Genomic DNA, 13,669 nt, shown 5'->3' on the forward strand with positions numbered 1-13,669 from the left:
GCTCTCAAATAGCCATGTTTTCCTCATTCAAGGGGCACATTCCTGGGTCAATATGGGACTAAGGTAAGAAGTCAGATTGTGTGGGCCAGACAGGGTACTCTTACCTTCAGTTGAGTTAAATCCCAGTTATCATGTTTTTCCATTATGTGAATGTTCTTAGCTGCTACATCAGCTACATAGACATACCTTTGAAGTAAATGACATTTACACTTAAGCAAGTGGTAATGAGAGACAACACTCACTTTTATTTTGGAGAAGAGGTATAAAAATGCACACTCCTTGAAAGTACCACTGCAATCCTTTTCTAAACCACAGTAAAAGAAGATAATGGGGTAGTATTTTTAATATTCTTGAAGTGCTTTAAACAGGCTTTGAATATGAGTTATGACTATAATGAAACTGGTGTTTCTAGATGACATATATAGGCTCAATCTTATTACTTCGAAGTCACAACTTTTTCCTTAAATTGAATGAAGGTAAGTGGATCTCTTACAAGGCCAAAAGTGTATATATTTCTAAAAACTAGTGCTTGAAAAAAAGTATCAAATGACCATAAAGCTCAATCACAATATTTTAAAAGAGGAAGGACACTGAGAGGTGTTTTCTACAGGGATCATCTTTGCTCATTATCTCAAATATACATGTTAATATTCAAGGTACTTCTGTTTATTAAAAAAACCTCCAATTTTTAAACACTTTTTAAAAGTGTTTTCTCATAAAATTTCATGCTGTTTAAAATAGGGTTTTCTCATTGAATGGTCTGCTGTTGTAAGTCAGTAGGTCTGAAACTTATACAATCCCTATGCCCAATCTAAGGTAGCCTTCCCTCTCTCCTAAGAGCTTTTGTGTAACTGAACTTAGCATAAGTGGTCAAATACTTTGTACTTTCATAAGGGGCAGGGGTATTGCTCATTTATCTTCCTTTGTAGTGTGTTAGGAAAGTGTGTTTCAAGAGTTATGTAAAAATTTGGAATGAGGTCCTTATATCCTTAAGTCCACATCCCTCCTTTAACTGGGAAGAACCTAAAGTCCAAGGAAACAAATGGATTGCTTAGGATGACAGATTTAGTGTGAACCCTGGCCACAACTGATCCCTCCACACATATATTCACTACGTAAGCCTAAGTAAGGAAGTAACTTCCTCGTAAGGAAAGGAGTCCACGAAAATGTCAAGGGCAAAGGATAGAAAAATACATAAAAGAGCTTACTTCTGGTCTGCTGAGACTGTGATCCCATTGGCACTACAAAATCCTTTGGCCACCACTTTAACCTCCCTTGGGCTGTAGAAAAGAACATAAGTCCAGCGAAGATCCAAGATCATCTCAAAAAATGACAGGAGGGAGTTGGTAAAATAGTGGTCTCTGGTGGCATAGAACTGTTCTGGTCCAAGAACCACAATGTCATTCACACTAAAGTGAAAGGGGGGTGGAAAAAGAGACCCATGAGGTATTTAAATATCCTTTATCCTTGTCAAAATCACTCATCTCTACATAGACTAATACGTTCATCAATTTGAAAAAGGATACATGAACTAGTATGGATTAAGGAATTCCACAGAAAATCATGATTCTGCATTGCCCTGATGGGTTTTCTTTAGCCATTTGTTATTTTCTTACCCTTCTCTTTCACAGAAATCAGTGAAAAGAAATAAATTCACAAATAAATCTCAAACCCCAAAATCTGTTGACTTGTAAATGTTGATCATGGTTATCTGTGACAGTTGTAGTGCAGTTCACTGATAGCTATGGTTATCCTCCTTCAGGAATTACACTTCCCCATCCCCTTGCAGTTAGGCACAGCCATGTGACTTGCTTTGGCCAATGAAATGAAATGAAATGAGGTGAGTGGCTTGTGGATGGAAGATTTTAAGAACCACTGCTTGCTTCACCATGTTTCCCTCATGTTTCCACAGTAACGAGCAACTTTTATGATGATAGAGACTGTGGTCCTCCTAGGGCCCTTAATGAGGATAATATGAAACTGAGTCCCTAAATCACCTACACTGGATACATAGCATGCATGAGAAAACATAACAAACCTTGGCAGTTTTGAGCCACCAAGATGTTAGGGTTTTGCTGTCCTGTTATCATAGCATAACCCAGTTCATCTGGACCTTTATATTTTCTCTGAGTAGATGGAATTATGGGTGATATTCTTTCTTACGTTCTTCAATATCATTGACATTTTAAAATAGAGCAAGTCTTATTCTTACAATCCGTAAGAACAATAAAGTCATTTTTATTTTTGAAAAGAAAAAAAAAGTGACTTGAAAAAATAATGCTTAAACATTTTTAGATTAAATTTTAGGGAGGAAAATTTGGGTGAATCAGGAAATACTTTGAAGTTTTGACATACAATGACTTTCCCAAGGTCACTCGGCTACTCACCTTTTGTATCTCAGCTTAAGCATTCTTTACTCCAAAAAGTATTGCCTGACATCATAAATTAGGTTAAACTGCCTCACAATTTGTTTCTGTAGCTCTCTGTTATGCCCCCTTGTAAGTGCTTATCAATGCCTGTGCCAGTGTACCCTCAGGCTCCTCTTTAGACCCTCATAGCCTCACCTACCTTGTTCCAGCTGCTGCTATTTCAACCAGTTCTGCACAGGTCTGATGTACTTCCCAGAGGGGCAGCCTAGCAGTGTCTCAGCTCATGCCTACTGTGGGCCTCTTGCCTCCCACTTCCAGACTTCATGTTGACATTGAGTCATAGGATACCACAAAACTAGACTTGCACATGCACAACAACCAAGAATGTGGGAAAATGAAGGCCTCTTGAGGCAAACCTTTGATTAATAGGAGATGGGGCTGGTGGATAAACCCTTCTCCCTTTTTCTCCTTGACCAGATTGTCCTGAGATGCAGCTTACGCTGATTACTGGAGGGTAAGTCCATGATTTCAAGCAGTCAGTTGGCAGCGGTTGGCTTAATGACGCCTTTGCTGTACCTCCCTCACTGCATGTGTTTCCTAGGGCTGGCACAGCAAAGAACCACAAACTCAGTGGCTTAAACACCAGAAATGTATTGCCTCGCAGTTTTGGAGGCTAGGAATCCAAAACCGTGTTGTTGGTAGGGCCATGTTATCTCTGAAGGTTCTAGGGAAGGATCCTTCCTTGCCTCTTCCAGCAAGGCATTCCAGTAGTCCCAGGCATTCCTTGGCTTGTAGATATATCACTCCAATGTCAGTATCCATCTTCACATAGCATTCTCCCTGTATATCTGCCTGTCTTCTTGCAAGGACACCAGTTCTACTGCATTAAGGGTACTCTATTTCAGCATGATTTTATCTTTACTAATTACATCTGCAATGACTCAATTTCCAAAGTGTCGCCTTCTGAGGAAGTGGTGGTTGGGATTTTAACATATTTTTTGGCAGGGGTGGTGGGGTGGGGAGGGCAGGGGGACACAAAATTCAACCCATAACCTTCTCCCTTCCTTGCCTCACACTGGTTTCTCAAGTCTGCTTCCTGGGATTGTACTCCCTAATGAAGTGGCCAAATATCAGGTGTGCCCTCAGGCTGCACTTTCTGGGAGACTCTTCCTGTGAGATCCTATGCTAAAGCAGTTGATCCTCGCAATCCACTAGTTAGGTAAGTCAGGCAAATGAGAATCCCCATTTTGCTCAAGAAATTGAGGCACCAATTAAGTGACTTGTCCACAGTTTCCCAGCAACCCTGTGGAAGTCCTGTTCTCCGCTATGGCCTCAGAACCCCATACAGTGCATTAGGAGCAGAGTTCAATAACTTCAACTTCTCTTACTTCTATGCTCTGCACTCGTTTCCCCCATATTCTGTGGGGAGAAATTAATACATGATGTTGAGAAAGAGAGCAAAGGAAAGAAGATGAACTTTCTTTTCTTTTCCTATTCTTCTATCCCATGAAACAATTTACTGTTTTGGAGCCAGTTTTTTAATGTTAAGCCCATTTGATAAAAGATGAATTCTTTATTGTTTGCTACAGCCTTTAAACAGGCAGCCTCTCCACTGAAAAGCCTGTTATTTTAATGAATGCAGTAAGAAAGATGTTCATTGCAATTGAGAGCTCAGCTTTGAATTCAGATGGATCTGGGTTTATACCCTGTTTCTGCCACTTACAAATTGTGTAACTTGGGCAAGTTATCTAACCCAAACCTTCTCTAAGTCTTAGTTTACCCATGCCTATTATTAAAGGCTTTGTGAGAATTAAGTTAAATTAAGTATTCTGGCATAGTGCCTGGCACATAGTCAATGCTTAACAAATGTAATTTTTATAAGTGCCCAAGGGCTTTTAAAAAATTCTACTTTAAAGCTGTAATTAAACAAAGAAGTGGCTCATCTGGAGGTTGGTTATAACACCCAGTGGGTGAGGCTCACAGAACACAACCTACCACGACAACCAAAAAAGGGTGTAGGTGTTTAAACAGAGACCGATAGTAGGTATTGAGTTGCCGTGGTAAAGAGAATGGAATTAGAGCTGGGAATTTAATTGAGCACCTTTATAGGATTAAAATGCTTTCAAAATGCTCGAAAATATAGGCATATTCAATACCTAACATGGCAATTTCTAGTGAGGCGCTGGGAAGAGTCACCATGGGAATCATTAGAAAGCTTTAGAAAAAAATCAAAACAATTTCAAAACAAAAGTTTAAGAAAGCCTGCTGAACCAAAGAATACAAAGCACACAGCAGAGGTGCAAAGTAAATAGAACCGTGCAATACTTTCATTCCATACCTTTTGAGAAGTTCATGTTTTATAGTTTTCAGGTATACCAGAGAACGTTGTTGTTCCTCAAATTTAAATATCTCCACAGTGGACTTCATGTGGGGATGATTCACAACATAAAGATACACAGTATTGTCTACATGGAAAAAAGGGATAATTTCCAAGAAAGTTACCCCTATCACAACTAATATTAGACTTGTTTTAAAACTTGGTCACTTCCAAAAGTTTTCTTCTTACATCTTGCATTTGACCCTCACAGTCTACATGATAGGTAAGTCAGACAAATGCCAGAATCCAGATTTAGTTGAGGAAATTGAAGCTCAGGAGGCGAATGATCCATCAGCAATTTCATCACCACAAAGTGGCAGAGCCAAGATGTTTTGCCATAGTCACTTCACCCTTATATGCATAACCTAACAGGAGCCTACAGAACTATAATGATGCATAAAGAGGGATGTGGTTTCCCCAGATGGCCCTTCAGCAAGAGAAGTGAGTGCAAGCAAACAAAACTTTGCTGAGATGCTGTGTGTGTACAATAATTATCTACATTGCAACAGAAGCTCAGTGAATGTCAGGGCAGTGTAAACACCTTAAAATAAGCAACATTTCCCAGCTAGACAATGAATTTCTGACACAAGCCAACATAACAATATTTAGTGAGCTCAATGGACATGGCATGTAAATATGAATGCGAGATAAAACAAACTAAGTAATTCTAGGTAGTACCCACCTCAGAAATGTCACCTACCCATTTCAATTGGAATGTGAACTGCTGTGAACAAGATTGAGGGTAGTAATTTGGCCTCTGAGAGTGCTGTCTTCTGACTTATCAGGAGTTCTAGGTTTGATGAGCTCTGGAGTTTTAAAGGGTCTGGTCCCATCCTCCCACTGTAGGACTTGATCTGTATTCATCTTCCCTATTCCTTTCCCAAATGTAGTTTTTAAGCACGTGATGGAACAAGCCCAAACCCTGAGATGCAAAATTCATAACCAGGACCTCTGAAACACACTGGGCACTTTTATGCAAATTAAGGAAAGGTGCTTGCTCACAGAGGAAATCTTCCTTCTGGTCTGATCCAGCTCTGTTCCAAGGCTCAGGGCGTGGCAAACAGAACATGGGTTGGATTTCAGCCCCAACACGGACCTTCAGTCTTTTGCTAGACACAATAGTGAACAATCACATGTGCTAGCCTGATTTCATTTCTTCTAGTGCATCTACTGAATCCCTCTTTCCAAATAAGATATACTTAGTGAGAGTACTTTTCTTCTCCATCTCCTCATTCCATCTCTATTTCTATGTGTAATATTTTGGCCTTATGAATTAAATACATAATTAAGGGAGATGACAAACAAGATAAGCTGTGAATCATAATATACTCAACTTATGGAAGCCTGGTTATATGACTGTTATTGTGTAAACGTGTCCCATCTCAAAAACAAAAACAAAAACAAACAAACAAAAAAAACGAAAGAAAAAAAGCCCCAAACCCACCTCCACCTCTACCTCTAATATGATCCCATGCAATGAAATAGTTTCAGGTAAATCTAATCACTTATTATACCATTTCCAATGCAGAATCTTATGTCTTGTACAGTGTGAGGCAAAACAGTTGTGGTTTTAAAATTATTTAAATAGAGTCCTAATCTCATTTTAGTAAAAGACACAGGATTAGAAGTGAGTCCTCCTCTGTCTGAGTTCTGGATCGGCCACTTACTAATTGCAGAAGTGAAGTCACACTTCACTGCATTCCTCTAAACTTCATTGTATCCATCTATAAAGTTGAATATTACTATGTGCTCTGCCTGTCCTATAGGGTTCGTTTATTTATTCATTTGATATGTGTTCATAGAGTAACTACTGTGCATCAGATACTGTTCTAGACTCTCAGAATCCAGCAATGGACAAATCAATATGCTTTTATGGTGATTATATTTGAGAGAGGAAAACAAAGAGGAAAAATTATTAAATAAATTAAAACAAAGAATATTAGAGTGGCGAGACACGTTCTTCATAGAGTGTCATTCATTTGAGGAGTAACAGTTAAGTTTAGGAACTTGCTATAGAGCAAGAGCAGGAGAGGGAAAGAAAATTCCTATCCTTTAACATTTAAAAAAAAAGTTACTACTGTAGGCTGGGAGTGGTGGCTCACACCTGTAATCCTAACACTTTGGGAGGCCAAGGCAGGTGGATCACTTGAGGTCAGGAGTTCGAGACCAGCCTGGCCAACATGGTGAAACCCTGTCTCTACTAAAAATACAAAAAATTAGCCGGGCATGGTGGCGCATGCCTGTAATCCCAGCTACTTGGGAGGCTGAGGCAGGAGAATCACTTGAACCCGGGAGGCAGGGGTTGCAGTGAGCTGAGATTGTGCCACTGCACTCCAGCTTGGGAGACGAGCAAAACTTCATCTCATAAAAAAAAAATTAGTTACCACTGTAATGAATGATTTTAAAAAAGAGGTACATTGAGAAGAAATATAGAAAGGTACACAAATTGGAACAAGATGGTGGGCAGGCTTCCCTGAGAAGATGATATTTAAGCTGAGGCTTCAATGATGACAAAGAGTGAGCCAGAAGTGGCAGAAGGACATTCCAGGCAGAGGGAACAGCAGATGTAAAGATCCTGAGGCATGAGACACTTCACTGAATGAAAAGAAATCCAGTATGGCTGGTCCAGAGAGTCCGGAGGAGAATGGTTTCCAGTGAAACTGGAGAGCATACTGGTGCCAGAAGGTACAGGGGAAGCACCCAGGAACCCAGGCCATTCTGGAGATTTGGGGTTTATCCTCAGAGTGACAGAACAATATGGAAAATTTGATGAAAAGAGGGACATAATCAGATTTGCATAAAAAGCAATCCTTACTATGACAATGAATTGAGGTGGTATGAGAAGGAAGGTACAGTTGGGGGCCCATGCAGAACCAGGGAAGGCATGCTGGGGCCTTGAACTGCTGGTGGCAGTGAGGATGGGGAGAGGTGGACAGATATTTCAGACTGGAGAGATATTGGAGAGATACATTAAACAAAACATTATAATGAGTTGATCAAAAGGGCCAGGGAGAGGAAGTGTCAAGGTTGGGCCCAGGATTTTATTTCGAGAAGTAAAGACACCATTACATATGAAAATAGTTTGTATACTATAAACCAATGAAAAATTGTTAGATTCAATTATCTTTTAAAGCAGAGCTTGCTAAGCAAATAAAAGTGTATATAAGATTTCATGGAATTCTAGCACTTCAATTTGGCCCTCCTTTCATGTGGTTACTGTTAGTGAAGTTTCCCTGTTCTTAATTTTCTTCATGCTGTATAGACCCAAAAATATTTTAAAATTAAATGTTTGAAATTATGAACTGTGAACAAGTCAAAAATAATATTGGAAACTATTTTTTTAAAGCATATATGGTATATTAGTAACTTATGTTTGTATAATATATTTTTGAGATATAATTCACACACCATTGAATTCAGACTTTTAAAATGTAAACTTCAGTGGGTTTTAGTATATTCACAGAATTGTGCAACCATGACCACTATTTAGTTCCAGAACATTTTCATCACCCAAAAAGAAATCACCTACTCATTAGCTGTCATTCCTCCTTCCCCACTCCCCTGGCTCCTGCCAACAATTTTTCTGTCTGTGAATTCACCTATTCTGGACACTTCATATAAATGGAATCACATAATGTGTGGCTTTTAGTGACTAAATTCCTTCAGTTGGCATAATATTTACAAGCTTCAGCCATATTATAGCATGCATGAGTAGTTCATTTCTTTTTATTGCCAAATAGTGTTCTATTGTATAAATACCTATCACATTTTGTTTATGAATGCATCATTTGATAGACATTTGGGTTATTTCCACCTTTTGTATTAAGAGTAATGCTGCTATGAACATTTGTGTACGGGTTTTTGCATGGATATGTTTTCAATTCTCTTGAGCATACACCAAGGTGCAGAGTTGCTGGATTGGGTGGTAACTCTATGTTTAACATGTTGAGGAAATGCAAAACTCCTTCCCAAAGTGGTTACATTATTTCACAATCCCACTGGCAAAGTATGAGGGTTCCAATTTTTCTACATCCTTGCCAACATTTGTTATTGTCTGTCTTTTTAATTATCACCATCCTAGTGGGTGTGAAATGGTATCTCATTCTGGTTTTGATTTGTACTTTCTTAATGTCTAAGGATGATAAACATCTTTCATGTGCTTACAGGCCTTTGTGTATCTTAGGAGAAATGTCTATCTAGGTAGATACTTTGTCCATTTTTAAATTACATTATTTGTGTTTTGTTAAGTTGTAAGAATTATTTATATTGTCTGTATACAAGTCTCTCATCTAATATATGATTTACAAATACTATCTCTCATTCTTTGGGTTGTTTTTCACTTTCTTGATGGTGTCTTTTGAAGCACAAAAGCTTTTAACTTTGATGAGTCTAATTTGTTTTTCTCCCCTTTATGTTATGTTTTTTAACGTCTCACAGTTGTCTTTAGTGACAACTAAACTAAAGGGCCTTTAGTTTACATGTTAGATTTCTGAGAACAGTATTCAAACAGGTTGTGACAGTCAAACAAGAAGACAAGTGGATAGAAGGAAGAGGAGGAGGCCACATAGGGCCAAAAATACTAGTGTTCCTTCTTTAATGCAATGTTTACAATGTTTTATACCTATTTATCATTTTACAAAAACACATCTGTATGGTAAAATAGCATCTTCTCTCTTCCTGTTACATAAATATTGAGGGGCTGGAGATAAATGGTTTCTATTTCCCTCATTTCCCCCTTATCCCTAAACATACAGGCTTTACCTTTGTCGATGAAAATACTGATCCCATGTGGATTAAATAATTCTTTGTCAAATCCACCACTGATTTCTAGTGCTTGTGCCCTTGGGTTTTGTTCATTCAGATCCATCAAGAAGATTTTTCCTGGTTCATCTGGCGCAAAGTTTGGCATGCCTGGATATTTTAATCCCTTTTAAAAAGAAAGAACAAGTGTGCACACATATACATATCAAAACAATATTTTCATATGGAATTTAAAATCTCAAAGCCAAATAAAAATGTTCAAAGTTCTAAATTTCATTTAGATTACTGGGCTTTTTCACTCTGTCAGCTGTTTCCATGATCTGATCTGGGGTGTTACTGATGTCATCTAAACATTGGCTATGAACACAGAAAGAACCATATTCAAGATAAGGAAGAGTTTTTAATTTAGAGAAAAGGAGTTAAGCCAAAAAATATAACAGAAGAGACTAGGCTGTTACTTTGTGTGAATCCCTTCACATGCCCGTACCTCACATTCCTCATCTATAAAATGAAGAAGTTCAAATACATGATTATAAGATTATTTCCGGTCCTGGTATTCTATAACTAACCTTCCTCAAAGCAGAGAGAAGGGGTGTATAGTTTAATTGTATTGTTCCCATTCCTACATTGATTATATCATGTAGTAGCAAACAGTATAGCTGGCTAAGAATTAACATAAGGATACCAGTCTTATATAGTTGACTATTTTTGACCTATTTTGTTCCTATAGGTATGTCTGAAAATTCTGACATGAATGCTTTACTCAAACATCACAAAAAGTTTATTCCAGTAACTTGGACAGTGGTCCTTTCTACTATTAGGATCAGGTAGCTATCAATCAACAATAGGCATCCTGAATGCATGAAGCCTTTGCTGCATCTGAGTCCACTGTGACAAACCTTGGGGTTGGTTTATTCTACACCAGTTACAAAACAGTCCACTTCCTCTCCATGTCCCCTATCTATCACTGGATATATATCAATATCAATAACTTTATATCTTCTCTGCTACCTTTATCTTCTTTTACAGTCTATTGCAATTCTCTCTTTCCTATTTCACCTTGTCTTTCTGCCTCTTTCCCTCTCCCTGTCCTTTCTACACACATGTACACATACACTTATGATACTATTACTAGCTCTTCCACTGCTCCCTCTTGAGGTAGTCAATCTTTTCTGAACAACCCAAGCTATATCTTCAACCTTTTTTAAGAACAGTCCTTCTATGCCCAATTCATATGTCCCAATGTTGTCTGGGGGAAACCTGGCTTTTCCCAGACAACACCGGCACTACTGAAGCTCATCAGAGGAGGCACTGTTCCCTCTTTATTCTCCTTAAGTCTGCACATCTGGAGAAGGGATTGGCATGTCCCTAGCCACAAACTTCTGCTTCCAGACCATAATTCTGTCGTCATCAATAGCTACACCCTTTGCTTCCTTATCACATTCTGTTCCAACTCCCTTTGCCTTGGTCTAGCTCTTATATAGGGCAAGTCTAAAATCAGATTGAAAAACTCCACTACAAAGTCACTATCCCAACTTCAGCCAGACATTTAGTACTGTTTATTGATTTTTTTGGCTCATTATGATAGGCAATCTATTGGATTTCCTCATGTCTCACTTCTAAATTTATTTCATTATCTTCTAGAGTAGGGGTCCCCAACCCCTGTGCCACAGACTGGTACCAGTCCATAGCCTGTAAGGAACTGGGCCTTACAAGGAACAACGGGAGGTGAGCTGCAGGTGAGTGAGCATTACTGCCTGAGCTCCACCTTCTGTAAGATCAGCAGTGGCATTAAATTCTCATAGGAGTGCAAACCCTATTGTGAACTGAGCCTGCAAGGGATCTAGGTTGGATGCTCCTTATGAGAATTTAATGCCTGATGATCTGAGGTAGAACAGTTTTATCTTGACCATTCCCCACTCCCCCTCCACGATCTGTGGAAAAAATTGTCTGCCACGAAACTGGTCCCTGGTGCCCAAAAGTCTGGGACCACTGTTCTAGAGCCCATACTTTCTTCCTCTTTATTATGAGTGGATGACTTTACTTACTACTTCTCTGAAAATGTCATGTCATTTAACATGAATTTCCTATAATTCTTTCCTTTCTGTCCCAGTAATTCTTCTTCAGTTTTATTCATTCTCTTTCTTTCTCCCTCTTTTCTCAAGTAAGAAATGTCCCTCCTCTGTTCTTAGATTAAATCCTTTACCTGCTTTCTTGGTTCCCTGTTCTCTAGGGTCTGTCTCTAGAGATTACACCCTCTCTCTCTTGCTTTACCACTCATTTTTCACTAACAGCTTCTTCTTTGGCCTAAAAAATTACAAGGTTTCCTTCCTCGAAATAAATATTTTCTTAACTTTACTGCCTCTTCATATATGCATTTATCTCTCTTCCCCTCACCGTCAAATTTCTTAGAAACATCACCTGATCTTATTGCCTAATATGAACTGCTCCAACTCTCAATTCCCTGAAGTTAGTATTCCACTCCCACCAGTTTGTAGAAATACCCTTATAAAGATCATATAAATGGTCTCCAAATTACTTTATTTTGATAACTTTTCTACTTCTGATCTGCTTCTCTGTGGCATTCGACACTACAGTATACCTTCTTCTTTCTTATCTAAACGTCAAAAGTTGAGTTCCCAGATAGAAATCCTGCTCCTCTTCCTGACTCTTGGATTTATGCCTCCTTCTGTTTTTATCGATCCCTCCTCCCTTCTCACTCTATACTCTTTCCTTGCAGATCTTATACATAAAGATTCAGGTATTTCCTTTATATCAAGGACTTTCAAGTCTGCATATTTATTTGTAACTCTGTAACTCTAGCTTGCCTTCCCAACTTCCTCCCAAAGGGCAGCTCAAAATCAACTAGTCAAAACCAAAATCAACACTCTCCCCTCGAATCCATCCTCTCATTTATATCTATTCTTCTCAGTTAAGGACATCACTATGCTCCCCAACATCAGACCATAAAATTCAATTTTCAGTCTACTCTTTTCCCCATAACCAATTTGTCACCAAGCTCAATGGCTCAGATACTAGTAGTACTGAAGAAAAAATTTTATGTATATGTGTATATGTATACATATATATGTATGTGTGTATATATGTATGTATATATGTATATGTATACATATATATGTATGTATATATGTATATGTATACATATATATGTATGTATATATGTATATGTATACATATATATGTATGTATATATGTATATGTATACATATATATGTATACATATATATGTATGTGTGTGTATATATGTATGTGTATATATACACACTCTCATATATGTTAAAAATAAAAAATATATAATAATTATATACATATAAATATATTAGGGGCATCTTATCTCACATCTTCCCTTTCACATGAGGGAAATGAGGCCTAGAAGAGTGATTTGCCTAAATCACTCAGATCATTTATTGTTCAGACTCTCTCTGCCACACATACAGAAAGGTTTGGAAGTAAACAGTATTGCTCAGGAAGGCAGCTCAAGACAGAACACAATGGCAAGTACCTTGGTAGCTTGGGGGAAGGTGGAGCATAGCCAGCTAGTGAAAAGACTGGATGTTACAGAAATAAAATAATCTGATAGATAGATAAGGGCAGGGCACTGCAAACAAGCTTGGTCTAGATTAAGTGTGATGATCAAAGAAACACTTCTGATAAATGGCTTCACATTCACCTAGTTTTCTGTGTAAAGCAGTTAGGTAGGAATTTGTGGCAGCAAACCAACTGTGTGTTAATGACTGTAAGCAATTCTTTTCATACCATTCACTGGTGAAAGTGATGAAAATCATCAACTAGACATGCAGGAATCTTATTTTTCCCAACAAACTACAAGTATATGTGGACAATCAATGAACTCTTCCACTATCCTCATCCATCACCACATGCACTCAGTAAATATTTGAGGACTTGCAAATGCCTGGTAGTACGTTCGGTGTTGGACATGTCAATACATGCTCCAAAGTCTTGAGTTCAAGGATCTTGAAACCTAGAGCAAGCACATAAGTATGGTGTGGTCTATAACAGCCAAAACTCAGGGGATGTGAGGGAATATTCAAGAGGGAACATTGAAGAGGCACCTCACCCCACAAGAGAGTGCCAGGGAAGACTCTCCTGAGGAAGTAAAGTGCCACCACAATGAACCCTC

At 38.4% G+C, this 13,669-nt stretch overlaps 1 protein-coding gene across 1 annotated transcript in view; it reads right to left on the minus strand.

Moving 5' to 3' along the window:
* Positions 1-13,669, minus strand: part of PON3 (paraoxonase 3) — a 39,334-nt gene that overhangs the window by 2,946 nt on the left and 22,719 nt on the right. The window contains exons 4-7 of the mRNA XM_519212.8: positions 9,508-9,673; positions 4,708-4,834; positions 1,209-1,409; positions 105-186 (exon numbers count right to left, since the gene is read on the minus strand). Coding sequence (XP_519212.2) covers positions 105-186; positions 1,209-1,409; positions 4,708-4,834; positions 9,508-9,673 — 576 coding nt within the window. The remainder of the gene's footprint in view (positions 1-104; positions 187-1,208; positions 1,410-4,707; positions 4,835-9,507; positions 9,674-13,669) is intronic.

This window comes from Pan troglodytes, chromosome 6 (assembly GCF_028858775.2).
Source record: "Pan troglodytes isolate AG18354 chromosome 6, NHGRI_mPanTro3-v2.0_pri, whole genome shotgun sequence".
NCBI lineage: Eukaryota > Metazoa > Chordata > Mammalia > Primates > Hominidae > Pan > Pan troglodytes.